We start from the raw sequence: 13,905 nt of genomic DNA, 5'->3' as shown, positions 1-13,905 counted from the left end.
ATCTCACTGCTTTCCTCTGTTGTTTAATTATTGGCTACAGTGCTCTCGCTTGAACTTTTGAGAGATGAATAGAGAAAAATTCGAAGATGGTGAACTTTCAAGTTCTTTGATAGTTAAAGAGAATCCTGGGGATGGAGGTGGACATGGAAGTTCTGGTGAAGAACAAGGTGGGATTAGAACTACTACTTCTGCAACAACTATGGTTGTTCTTAGCACCTTTGTTGCCGTTTGTGGATCTTATGTTTTTGGGACTGCTGTAAGTATGTTATTTTCAAATTTCAATAATGAAATGATTAGTTTTACTTATGATCTTAATCTGCAAACTAAAGGGGTTCCCCTTCTCTATTCTGATTCGCCTGATGGTAACAATACCGTGTCATTTGTCACACAAAAGATGAACCAATATGATTGATTTACCAGATTGGATATTCATCACCTGCTCAGACTGGAATCATAACTGATTTGGGCCTCTCTGTGGCTGAGGTAAAGTGTTTGTACAATATTTTTTACCTTAAAATTTTATTTCAAATGCCTTTATACCAACTTTGTTACTGAGCTGCAGGGTAATGTTAGGTAAAATTGTATCCATGGCATGAAATGCTCAAAAGCTGGCATATCTAGCATGGTATTCATATTCTTTAGAATGAAACTGGATAACATATATCAGTTTCAGCATTTTTCCTGCTTTGATCATTGCAGTATTCTCTTTTCGGTTCGATATTGACGATTGGAGCAATGATAGGTGCAGTAATGAGTGGGAGAATAGCAGATTACATTGGTCGAAAATGTGTAAGATTTTAATTCAAAACAGCTTTTCATGTCTTGGACTTTCTTCACCGTTGATTGACGTTTGATGCAGACGATGGGTTTTGCGGAGATATTCTGCATTGTAGGATGGCTTGGTATACTATTCTCCAAGGTGTTTTCCTGCTTAACTTGATTACACTCTTGCCTTCATTCTTCTAAGAAAAAACAACATTCTAGTACCTTATATGGCTTCAATTCATATGAACTGCATGTGAAAAGGCTGCATTTTGGCTCGACTTTGGATAACTGCTGGTAGGATGTGGGATGGGACTCCTTTCCTATGTGGTAAGCTATGAACATATTGCGGTCGTACTCAACTAACAATTCATATGTTTGAAGAAAAACTATCTAATCTTATCCTCTATAGGTTCCAGTGTATATTGCTGAAGTTACACCGAAGGATATTCGAGGGGGATTTACATCAGTCCATCAGGTAAATGCTAAGCACCATTGATGGAGTTCAAAATATTGTTTTGCTTATGTTCCTGGTGACCATCAATTCTGCAGCTGATGATCTGTTGTGGTGTGTCGTTAACTTACCTCATAGGCGCTTTTGCCACATGGCGGACTTTGGCTCTAATCGGTAAGTGTCGGATTTTATGGTGCTACATTGAACTTCAAAGGATTCTCTAACAGTTTCTCCCCTATATGACATGATTTCAGGAACTATACCATGCCTTATGCAGCTTTTGGGTCTATTCTTCATCCCCGAGTCGCCTAGATGGCAGGTAACTTTAAGGCAGTAGTTTATACAAAAATTCATAAACATGTGGTTCATGCTACTAAATAATCAGATTTCTTCCGAAATTATGCCTCAAAGGAAATTCAAGCATCGATAAATGCATTGAATTAGTGAACGCAAATCTTTGCAGGCAAAGATAGGTATATGGATAGAGTGTGAAGCTTCCCTGCAGTTCCTAAGGGGAAACAATGCTGATATTTCTGATGAAGCAAATGAGATTAAAGTAGGTTATTAGCTTGGGGTGCAAGCAAGCTTCGGTTTCTGTCCCTTGGATTTGTACGGCATGTGCCAGAATAATAAAGGTTTATACTTTTTATTGTATTTTGTTTTGCAGGATTATACAGAACAACTTCAACAGCATTCGAAATCTAGCGTGTTTGACTTGTTCCAGAAGGAATATGCTTGGTCGCTCACCGTACGAATTCGTTAATCCTATGCATATAATTGACCTTTGCTATGAGTTGTTCTTTTAATGTATAACTAAACTGGTTAAGGTTGGAGTTGGCCTAATGGTTCTGCAACAATTCGGAGGAGTCAATGGCATTGCATTTTATGCTAGTATGTTAAGAACTTTTTTATGTTTATGAAACAATAGAAGAACTGTATAGGAAGTTCAAACTGGATAATCTTTTTATCTTAAATTCTTTGCGACAGGATTTTCCGGTAGCGTCGGAATGATAGCAATGGCTGTTGTTCAGGTCAGCTCATCATGATGACTTGCACCATCATCAGAGTTCATATCATTTTGATTAATATGCCTTTCTTAATGACTGGAATAATCTTCTGCAGGTTCCTATGACAGCTTTGGGAGTAGTATTGCTTGATAAATCCGGTCGAAGACCGCTTTTACTTGTACAAAATCCTTGAAATTTATCTTCTATGTATGTTACATCGTGGAAATGTCCCTGCTAAAATCTACTTATATCTACAGGTATCTGCAGCTGGAACATGCTTGGGTTGCTTCCTCGTCGGATTATCATTTTTCTTGCAGGTACGACGAGATTTATCGGTCTCGAATTCAAAATGCTTTTCATGTTCTATATTCTTTTCCTGTAAACATTAAGCTCGACCGCATACAGGACCTTCAACAATGGAAGGAAGCCACTCCTGTTTTATCACTTGTTGGTGTTCTGGTAAATCCAATGAATCAATGTTTTAGGCAGTAGCTTTCATGAACAGAATCGTCTTCGTGTTGATACGTTAGACTCGATGTAGGTGTACACAGGATCGTTCTCGTTAGGCATGGGAGGAATACCTTGGGTTATAATGTCCGAGGTAAGTTAACCCTGATCTAGATTAATTTGCAGCCTTCAGTGTTATGTGAACTGAAAAAAGAAGGTTAGTATTTCAGATATTCCCCATAAACAAGAAAGGTTCAGCCGGGAGCCTTGTGACATTGGTTAGCTGGTTAGGCTCTTGGATTATTTCATTTGCATTTAACTTCCTCATGAAATGGAGCTCAACAGGTGAGAGATTCATTGCATCTGATGTTGTCAACATGATCATTTTAGGTACAAAATCTTGACATTTCTTTCCCATGTTACACCATCTTCCAGCAACATTCTTCATTTTTGCTACCGTGTGTGGCTCGACTGTTCTGTTCGTGGCGAAGCTGGTGCCGGAGACCAGGGGACGGACGCTCGAAGAAATACAAGCGTCCTTAAATCCGGTTTCATAGGATGAGTAGATGGTGCATGAACAATCAATCAAACAGTTACCGAGCGATTCAAAGTCCTAACTTCAGTGCCATATTTGAGTTCATGAATTCAAAGTTGCCAATCCCATGGTCTGGTACATAGGTTTCCACCTGTTTATTGGATCCAATTCTTCTTAGTATCTCAATCCACTGAGTTTATTGCAGGACCATGCAAATAGCTTGTCTCTGTGTTCCTTGTGAAACCTAGGGAATATATATATATAGGGATATGATCGAAACTCATATATATATATATATATATATAGTATTTAATCTCAGTCATCTATTTTCACTCGATTAGTTTCACAATGTCTAAGTGGATCCCGACTATATATATATAGTTGTACTAATATGTAATTTTTTGAATCAATCTATATATTTGTCACATTAATTCAATTTACTGTTTTCATTAATATGTATTAATGATAGAATTCTTAATATAAATTAAATATTAGATATTTTTATTTTACTTAAAATTTAATATGCATAATCTATGTGAATAGAACATGATATTTACTGATTAAATTATTGATATATTTATCACAAAAAATACTGAAAATATGTAAAATTCACTTATTTTTTAATATTCTTTTAAAAAAAATTAAAAATAAAATTAACGCCCTTCAAATAAATCGATATCCATAATTTATTTTTATTCACTTTAAATTATGACATCATAAATTAAATTGTTTGATTCCGTCTCGACTGTATACTATGAATAGAAGGGAGAAATATTCCATAATAAATTCATTATTTATGGCTATGAAATGAAGTCAATAGGCATCGTAAAGTTAAAACTTTATCTTCAACGTGCATGAAAAATACATTATATATAAAAACAAGAAATGAACTTGTCAATGAGGTTCAATAGATTAGATAAAAAAATATTTTTTTTCTAAATGACTTAAGATTCATTTATATCGAGCCGTCTTCTTTAACCTAATTTTCTCTTTTAATATTCTTGTGTCGTCTTTTTCTCTTCCTTTATTTTTTGTTTAGTCAAAGACAACATCAATCTTAATATTGATTGCCGACTGTCGGTGATTATTATTTTCCTTGTTCTTTTTCATATTATGGTTTTTTTCTTAACTTTTTTCATTTTTAAATAAGAATCTATGATCTTGTGACACACTTTTCTCTGCTCTCGTTGCACGCTTTTTCTCTGATCTTGTGGCACATTCTTTATCGTTTTTGGTAAGTTTTTCTTATATTTCTGTGGTCCTGTTAGTGCTTTCACAAAAATCCTTACGTTATTTATTTTCTGATTGATTTATCGATGGACACGTATTGTCAGATCCCCTCTTTTGTAAATGGTCATTTGCCGATATAATCAGAATGTGTAACAAAGCAGTCTATCATTGTATAATTAATAAGTGAAAAAAAATAAAAAAAATGAAAATTACTTATCTTAGAACTTATCTTTCCATACACTAAAATTATATTATAAATAATTAAAATAATATATTTTAAAATTTATAATAAAAAATGAAAAAAAAATAAAACGAAAGTAACCATTTTAATGATTTATCCTTATTTAGAACTTATCTTACCATACACTATATCAGTGTGCTCCACTCATTCGGCAGCCGTGCATGAAAAGGACTGACTGACAACATGATATTTACGTATATATTAATTAAAGAATGATTATTAGATATATTATCAATAATTTCTATATAAATAAAATTAAAATAATAATAAATATTTTATTTAGTTATTTATAAAATTTTAAATATACATCAAAATATAAGATATGGTTTTAATTTTATAAAACAAATATCGTTAGTATATTAAAAAATGGGTTATTATATAATTAATTGGTGATCAGAAAAATATACATGTGGATTGTATTGATGTCATCTGTGTTCTTCAAGGTTAGAAGTTTAGAGTTATAAATTTAACGGTTTAAGATTTAAATTTAAAGTTTAGAGTATATAAATTTTGAATTAAAGTTTAATGTTCCTATACCTGTCCTTCGCATATTATCTTCGTGTCTCGATGTCCCCGGAGAATCCTTCCACAATCAAGGTCTCGTGAGAACATCTTCGGAGAGAGATCCTCCGAAGTCTCACTATCACGAAGCAACGATGTTTCGACATGACCTCTGACAGGCACGCGTGATCTATCAAAGTAAATCTATTATTAGTTGATTGAATAACTATAATAATTTCATGCATGACACACGCACTAAGAGTTACTATAATGCCTCTGAACCAAAGCTAAGAGAACAGATGGAGCCACCTCACACTCATTCATCTTTTTCCTACATCCTCATGGAAAATAATATTTTGATACCGGCTAGTGATAATTTGATCGCTGACTGCGATTCTCTGTCCAAATCAAGAGAGATAAATTGTCTATATTTATCGTAACTCATTTATTTCCATCAATAGAGATAATTCAAATATGATAGATAAACCTGTAGAGTATAAATTCTAAACCAAGTATGCATCAAATAACTTCTACTATATATTCTTGTTAATCTTATAGAATCTTTCAATGCTTGGCTGATAAGAATGCACAAGGCAGTATCAATATTACAGACTAAATAGATATTTTTTGCTTAAGCTTTTGGTTTAAACTTCAAAGTGATATTGGCAAAACCAGATACACACACATATTTATATATATAACTTAACAACTAGACCACATAATTATGTAATAATTTCTGTCCTATTTTTGCACAAAATCCCAAAAGAAAAATCCAAGCAAAGATCCATTTAACCTGGCCCTACTTCGAAGACTTTAGCCTGCAAAATCCACATTTTCCAACTGGCTCAATTTCCCCTACATATACACTTGAAAATGTCATTATCAGTTGAACGGTTTTTCCTTGCTTTTTGGATATGTATCATATATAATATGAGAAAGGGCGGTCCACGTAGCTTTTGAGATTGGTTTAAAACTAAAATTGTACAAATCTTTGGTGGCACATAGAGAACATACAAAGTATCAGAAGATCTTTTTTGTGTGTCAGAGGATGAGCACAAACACTCTAGGACAAGAATCTTGCAGCACACGTGGTTCGTTTTAGTAAAACATTAGATGAGATCATTGTCTTCATCTTCCATTTCCTCAACCTGCACCGATTTGTTGCTTCTGCTTACTAAATTCAATTATCTCATTTTGTTTTCATATAAACAATCATGCACATTTTGTCTTTATAAATATAAGGACAGATGAAAAAAATCATTCTTCTTATACATCCATCATAATCTCTTGGAATATTGCAGTATATCCCTCCGAGTATATTATTATATTTTTTGAAGAATAAATTTTAGAAACTGTCATCTCTTATGATCTCCAAATTAATGCTTTAATCAATCTTTTAACTAATAAATAAACATAGTTACCTTGCTAAAAGCATATATAAATATTCTCAGTCAAGATTAAGGTGTAAACACCTTCATTAATAAGGACGCAACACCTTCATTAATCTAGACTCAGTATCCTCCTTTTTTATGACCATTCTCTCATACAGAAAAATATCAATCGACGACGTAACTCTTCACCCTAATTAGAAAAGAAAGGCACCAACAATCAACGAGACAATTTATCTTATCAACATATATTATTATAAAATCATCTATTTAATTACCACTTAAAGATCAAATAACTATCCGGCACCGTTTGCTCTTGCAGTAGCGCTCACGCCTCCTTTCCTTTTCTTTTGTTTATTCTCTTTCCCCTATCTTTGGCTTCAACATGTAAATTTTTTTTATTAATACCCTCTCCTCCCCCTTCTTCACTTTCCATTATTCTTCTTTATCAAATCAATCATATCAACAACAACAACCAAATCCCAACTTTTCCTTAAAACTTTTCCTATGACCCTTTGTTTCTCTCACTTTTTTTGTCTTATCTATTTAGCCGTCTTCCTCTTGGCATTGAGACTCATAATGCCTTACTCTTACCTCTATCACTATGCACAATCCATGTTGAACAAGTACTGCTTTGGTAAGAAAACTGTTCACTCCTTTTTAGGGTTACAAAACAAGCCTTCTCACCCTCATTCCAAATGTGGTTTAGGGTTGATTTTTAGCACTGAAAACAATCCCAATATTTTCGAGTCCTCCTCATTACCATTGCTCAATACTAACCCTATGTCTTCATCGTCAAAGAAAGACCCTGGTGTAATAAGATTTATGGATGATATGGACTTATGCACTGAGAGTTTAGGGTTTGAGAGTTGTAACGAAAGACAGATCGATGATGATGATGGTCGTGGTGGTGAATATAATGGGTTTTGTGAAGAGGAGATTAGGGGTAGATGGAGGGATAAGAAGAGGGTTGAAGAGAAGAGATTGGAGGATAAAAGGAATAAGAAGTTTCCACCACCACTTTCTTCATTGAACCAAAACGGTAAGCCTTGTTTTTACCTAAAGCCTGTAAGGGCAAATGGGAGGTTGGAGTTAACCGAGGTTAAGATACATAGACCAGAGATTTTATGTGCTGTTAGGGAAAATGGACGATTGAGATTGCATCTTGTTAGTAGCGATGCTTGCTGTAAATTCAATGAGGAAGAGGAAGATGAAGAGAGAGAACATGAAGGACAAGTACATGACTTGCATGAAGAAGAAGAAAAAGCAGGGGGGATAAAAGTTGAAGAATTGTGGACTATTAGAGTGGAAGGTGGAGGTCCCAGTAGATTTCATGAGATGGTAGATTATCATCGACATCATGGAATCAATGGACATCATAGCATGCATGTGTGGAGGCAGCCAAGTGTGTCAATAAGGTGAATACTAATAAATTAGCAAATGTAGGACGGTGAAAATAAAGGAAAAAAAGACGAGCTCGACTAATGGTCTGTGTTTTGTTTTGGGAGAAGATGGATGTCTTCGTCTGAGACATGATAAGTATGATGTGTATATGCTAATTTTGGAGGTTAAAGATGGGGAATCTCCAAACGTCAACACTGTAAAAAAAAGATTTTTAAAAAAATTCTGGAGATTTATCTTTGATTTTCCAATAAAGATGTTGAATACCAAAAAAACCCAACAATTTTGTTATTATCTTTTTGCCTAAATTAGTAGAATTTAGGTTGTGAAAGTTTACTCCAGTGTAATCACGGGTACAATTTTATGTGTACATATATAGTAAAATAAGGCTATTGTTGTTGTATTACACAGAAGATTCGGAATAGAAGTTACAATAATTTCCTCTTTTTTTGGGAGACATAAGATTTGGGCACACTAGGAGATTGCAATGGACCAGGTCGAATTTTGACTTACTTAAATCTGAGTTAAAATTTGAAACCCTCCACTCAAATCCAATCCAATTCGGGTGTAAGAGAACTCCACCTAACCCAACTTTTTAAACTAAAACCCACACTCCTGACCTAAATATATATATATATATATATATATATATAAAGTTCATTTTTATTATGTAAAACCCAACTTGATCGATATTACTATAATTATCCCTAAATATAATAGAAAATTATAATATTTTGTCAGGTTGGATTGGATTTTTTATCCTAAACCTAAACCCCAATCTGATCTTAGAAAAACCTAACTTGACCCAACTCAAACTCAAATTTTCAAAATAAATAAATTAAAAAAATATCCAATCGCCTCGGGTAAAATTGCCATACCTAGGCATAGTTTCAGGAAACGATGGAAAGAACTTTTATAAATTGATCCTATTAAATAATCAGTCAATTTATGAAAAAAGATAAAGAAACTGATAGTGACTCTTTCTGGATAGACATTAAAACAGAACCAAATAATATAGATGCCAAAATCATAGCTCATGGAAGCAAGAAACCTATAAAATTGGCATTTAAAAGTATATGAAAACTAATTTGAGATGATGATACCCAAGGTCAAGACCCAAGAGTCAATAATCATAATCGAAAGAAATGAGGCAATTATGAACCTGACACGAACCAGAGAGCTAATATCGATGCCTCGGATTACATGTCCGACACGGACCAGAGGTATGCTTCCCTTTCCGTTACCCGTTTCTCGTTCAATTTGGTGAACATTTTCTTCTCAAAACCTACATAGATGCCCAGCAGTAGTCGATTAGCATTTTTCAAACTAAGGGACTGTTTGTTTACTTCAGAATGATTAAGCGTTGAATGATTCAAATGCTGAATAATTCAAATGTTGAATGATTCAAATGCTGAATGATTCAAATGTTGAATGATTCAGAGACTCTGTATGAATTAGCTCTGAATGTGACATGTTGTTTGATAATGGCTTTGAATCATTTAGAATGTATTTCTGTGCTAAATCATTCAGTAATGTTTTGTTGAATCATTCATCACTGTTTTGTTGAATCAGTCAGCACTGAATCATTCAGAGGTGCGAAACAAACGTTGAATGATTCCATTAAGAGGCAAACAAACAACCCCTAAAACTTAAATAATGATGAAACACTTTGTGAACCAATAACAAAAATGACTTTACCATTACTATGATCAACTCCGTCCCAATGTCTTCCTGGTCTTATACCATATTGATTTGGTATGGCATCTAATTTTCTTACTATCCAACTATGTGGAGGAATATCTTGAGGAACTATAAACCCCGATTCCTTCATCTTCTCAGTATCCCCTAGGTCTTTAAGAACTGGCTCAGGTTGCTTTTTCTACATTATTTCATAAACACGCTTAGTACTAAACTACCCAAATTCTTGTTAGCATCAAAGCAGTTAATTACCTTGACCAAATGCGCCACAGGATCACCCCATCTTAGTCTATCCTTCAACATATTGAAAAGCTCTGGGTCATCCCTGCAAGTTGAAGCCGTAAAATATGAAAATTGCAACATGCACCAATATAGGAGAGGAAAAATAATCTGAATCGCCTAGGATGATACAATGAAGTAACAAATACAAGAATTACAACTCGACATTGTTTATAATTTGTTATCTTACCTGGTTTGAGCAAATGGTTTATTCTTCTCGAGTTCTAATTCTTGCAACCTAGCCTCGGCTTCCCGTTTCTGGGCCAAGCCTTTGCCCCATTCCAACTCTTTCTCCTGATAAAGAACATTAAAAGCAAACCATTAATTCTTGCTCACTAAGAACAAAGTAAACAATAAAGTTCACATTGACCATGAACACCGCACCAGAATTGGCTACAATGATCATAACTGAGAAGGAAAAATGAGGCAATTCTGAACTCTACAGGTAACTTTTCCGTGTACCTTGGGCTTATCTTCTCCTTTTCGTTTTGACTTGAGGTACTCTTCTTTTGACATGCGTTCTCCTACGGGGATTCACGAGGTATGTGTGAGCCGGATGCAAATGTACATAAGTTTTCAACTAGATATTACTTAATAATGACTTGTCATTCACCTTTTATCTTATCACGAAATACAGGTTCAGCACCTCGTCCGCTCACAGATGGATCCATATCCTTAAACCTGACACAAAATAGACCAAAGAAATTAAATGAAGCGCATAAGCCAAACCAACTAAAACCGAAAAAAATAAATAAAACCCAAGGGCTTCCCTCCACTAGAAAACAGAACTCAAGTATGCAAGCACACATGATAGAATCAAATTGGAAATTACATAAAGTTGGTTTTAAATGTTTTCAAATTTGTAATCAGATATATGCAGTCAAACTAAAAGCACTGCTTCATGCTATCATCCAAAGCAAAAGAAAAATACAGGAGAATACTTTAACTCTCTCATTTCATCAACAGATGTATTTTACCAATGTCCTCATGGAAAAAGCCAAGTGTCCCTACAGCAGATCACTACATAACGGCAGCCACATGTAAAAATTGTTTCAACCAAAGAAAAAGCAGCTTCTGATGTTGGTCTAAAAACATTATTGACTGAAGCCTACATTGAACTCAAAACTACTCATCTATTGCTGAGTACCTATTTTATCCTATTTATATAACATTGCAAGGATGAAAAATGCAAAAAGCTAACAGAGCCATTTTCTAAAAGATGAACTATATCTAGATGGCCAAACAGAATAGGTACCTTAACCAATCATCCTTCTTTGTTTTGGAAATTTGTTCTCCGATCTCACTGCCAGAAATTAAACCAGTTTTTGGTTTTTGTTTCAAAGAAGCAGGACCGGTTGATTCCCTACTTTTCCTTGGAGGGGAAAGATCTGAATCATGAACTAACTCAGATGTTTGACGACGAGATTGTCTAGGAGGTGGCATATCAGGCTCCGGTGATTGTGTATGTTGACGTCTTGACCTTTGCCGTGGCGGTGACATATCACTATCAGTACCTTCTCTCAAAGGCTTCAACCTCCGTTTCGGTGAAGGTGTATCATTTCTCACCCTCCGTTTCCGAGGTGGTGATAAATCAGCATCTGCTCTGTTTACTAAAGGTTTTGGTGAAGGTGTACCATTCCGAGCCCTCCGTTTCCATGGAGGAGATAAATCATTAACATCTGCTCTGTTTACTAAAGGTTCTGGTGATTGTGTATCATTCCGAACCCTCCGTTTCCGTGGAGGAGATAAATCAGTACCATCTGCACTGTTTACTAAAGGTTCAGGTGATGGTGTTTCATTCTGAACCCTCCATTTTCGCAGAGGACATAAATCAGTATCATCTCTAGATGCCTTGACTCGAGGTTCTGGTAAATCAGTCCTAGTTGCCCTCCTACAAGAAGGTGATAAATCATCCCTACTTCTCCGTGTTGGTGACAAATCCTTAACTTCTATTTCAGAGTTTGAATGCCTCAACCCAGGTTCTGGAGAAGGTGTGTCATTTCGTGTCCGCTGCCTACGAGGGGAACTATCAGAATTAGGATCCACTGCGTTAGCACGTTTAGGAGATAGCGAGACCCATCCACTACCGTCTTCAGCAATAGTATTGTATCCCCTCCTCAACCTAATCTGCTCTAGCTTTTTCATTCTTTTCACTTCGATATCTTCATCTACTACGGGTGTCTCATCTAGGAAAATAACAAAGTTCATAATCAATAACTATCAACTATAAATTCATTAAACTGAAAATAAATAATAATTACAATATAAAAAGAAGAGGAAAAAAATTGAACCAACCAGGTGAATCATTGCCATCATCGTCTTCAGCCTTAACAGGTTTTTGCCAGACCGGATCTTGATCAACAACCAACACGCCTGAGGATTCGAGTTTGGTTTTCTTCTTTTTCTTCCTTTTCTTCTTCTGATCCTCTCTTCATTTTTGGTCTCGTATCTTTTTAGATATTCCTTCAAGCTTGAAGTTGCCTTCACTACACAAATTCAATAAGATTATTAGGGTTTCAAATACTGCGAGCAAAACGCAAATTCTGTAATCTTTCACTACTTTGAGCCTTTGGATTCCTGCCATGTGCACCTCAACAATTGAATAATTTTACGTGAAGAAAAAGTCTTAGAGGGCTAAGCATATTTTGTTACAAAACTACGAATAACACAATTTCAAACAGTAACTGACCCCATAATTCTATAACTATCACCTTGTTTCCATCAATCTTCTAAATGACCTAACAACTTAACCATGTTGATGCCTAGAGTTAGATGAATAATAGAAGGAAGAGAAAATTACCGACATGATATCTAGACTTTCAAATCTACAGGTTCACTAGACCTCCTAGCAACCTGTGTGCTTAAAGCTTAGTCCAACAAGCTGAAGAGCCACAACAATCAATAAAAAGAAGTTTTTAAATTGGCAGAACTAATAGCACTAGTAAGTAGATCAAATGAAGCCATTTTAGGATCAACTGTCAATGAAAGAAACAGATACAGACAATTCAAACCTGTAGGTATACTGGATAAAAGTAACACTTGTAATAGAGAAACCTTCTATTGAGGAAAGCCAAATCATGTGATGGTTGTCTGACAGTAATTTAAGGACAAAACAAACACTGGACCCTATCATTTTGATCATATAGATCGTTTCAATTACTGAAAAAACCAACTTATACTATAGCGTGCATGTGTGCGCACAAGACGGGAGAGGCTGCACAAAAGGGTAGTGCTTCCCTTTTCCAAATGATAGGGTTCCATGCTCTGTCCTGTGACTCCCGACAGCCTGAAACGTCACACATCATCATCATCAATTGTAATATAACTACTGATTCACATATCCATATTGCTAAAAAGAACGGAATTTCCTGATTTCCATTCTGCAGGGGCGGAGAGCAGATAACTCAAAATCTCTCTCATCAATTAAGCAGAAATCAGTGTCCAACTTAAGTTAGGGTTCAAATAGCAGTGCGTAGCAGTGGCAATGCCGCTATTTTGCAGAAGCCGCACCGTCCGCCACAGGAAAAGACCTCAATATCGGTGTTAACAAATTTCGCATCAATAGCAGCGGATGGCTGCCGCAAATAGCAGAGTAATTTAAAATAAACAAAAAATATAACAGAATGATGTAGAGGCATAGAGCACGTAACTTAAATCTCTCTCATGAATCAAGTAGGAATCAATGTTCAAGTTAAGTTTAGGGTTTTGAAATTTTACCTTATTTAATATCCTGGTCTGTCGGAAACTTGAAGGCAGAAGCGGGGTTGGACCGGCGACTGGAGGAGGAGGGAGAGGAGGCGGATAAAATAGGAGGAATAGAAAGACGAGGCTGGAACAGAGCGGTGGCGAGCTCAGGCTTGTTTGGCGGTCGGAATTTCGAAAAGGAACTTCAGGAGAACATTTTCTAATATATAATTAGATTGTGATAAAAGCATTATGAACAAAATTTAGGTTTAATTGTA

General features: G+C 35.3%; 2 protein-coding genes and 1 pseudogene across 2 annotated transcripts; 2 read left to right on the top strand and 1 right to left on the bottom strand.

Annotated features, from left to right (window-relative positions):
- Nucleotides 1–3,440, top strand: LOC120201165 (annotated as a pseudogene).
- Nucleotides 3,441–7,348: 3,908 nt separating this feature from the next.
- Nucleotides 7,349–7,987, top strand: LOC120201156 (protein FANTASTIC FOUR 2-like). Its single transcript, XM_039201823.1, has one exon. It carries the CDS (start codon nt 7,349–7,351, stop codon nt 7,985–7,987), a length of 639 nt encoding a protein of 212 aa, XP_039057754.1.
- A 963-nt stretch (nt 7,988–8,950) lies between these two features.
- On the bottom strand, nt 8,951–12,350 carry LOC120201164 (BUD13 homolog). The gene is made up of 8 exons (XM_039201830.1): nt 12,239–12,350; nt 11,199–12,129; nt 10,557–10,624; nt 10,406–10,467; nt 10,134–10,237; nt 9,917–9,989; nt 9,665–9,845; nt 8,951–9,251 (listed from the first exon to the last, which is right to left on the bottom strand). Exons 2-8 carry the CDS (start codon nt 12,086–12,088, stop codon nt 9,166–9,168), a joined length of 1,464 nt encoding a protein of 487 aa, XP_039057761.1. The 5' UTR covers nt 12,089–12,129; nt 12,239–12,350; the 3' UTR covers nt 8,951–9,165.
- Between the last annotated feature and the right edge of the window lie 1,555 nt (nt 12,351–13,905).

Source organism: Hibiscus syriacus, unplaced genomic scaffold (assembly GCF_006381635.1).
Source record: "Hibiscus syriacus cultivar Baekdansim isolate YM2019G1 unplaced genomic scaffold, ASM638163v2 tig00007041_pilon, whole genome shotgun sequence".
NCBI classification, from domain to species: Eukaryota; Viridiplantae; Streptophyta; class Magnoliopsida; order Malvales; family Malvaceae; genus Hibiscus; species Hibiscus syriacus.
Note: the sequence above shows the minus strand (reverse complement) of the source record. Positions and strands in the feature narration are given on the sequence as shown.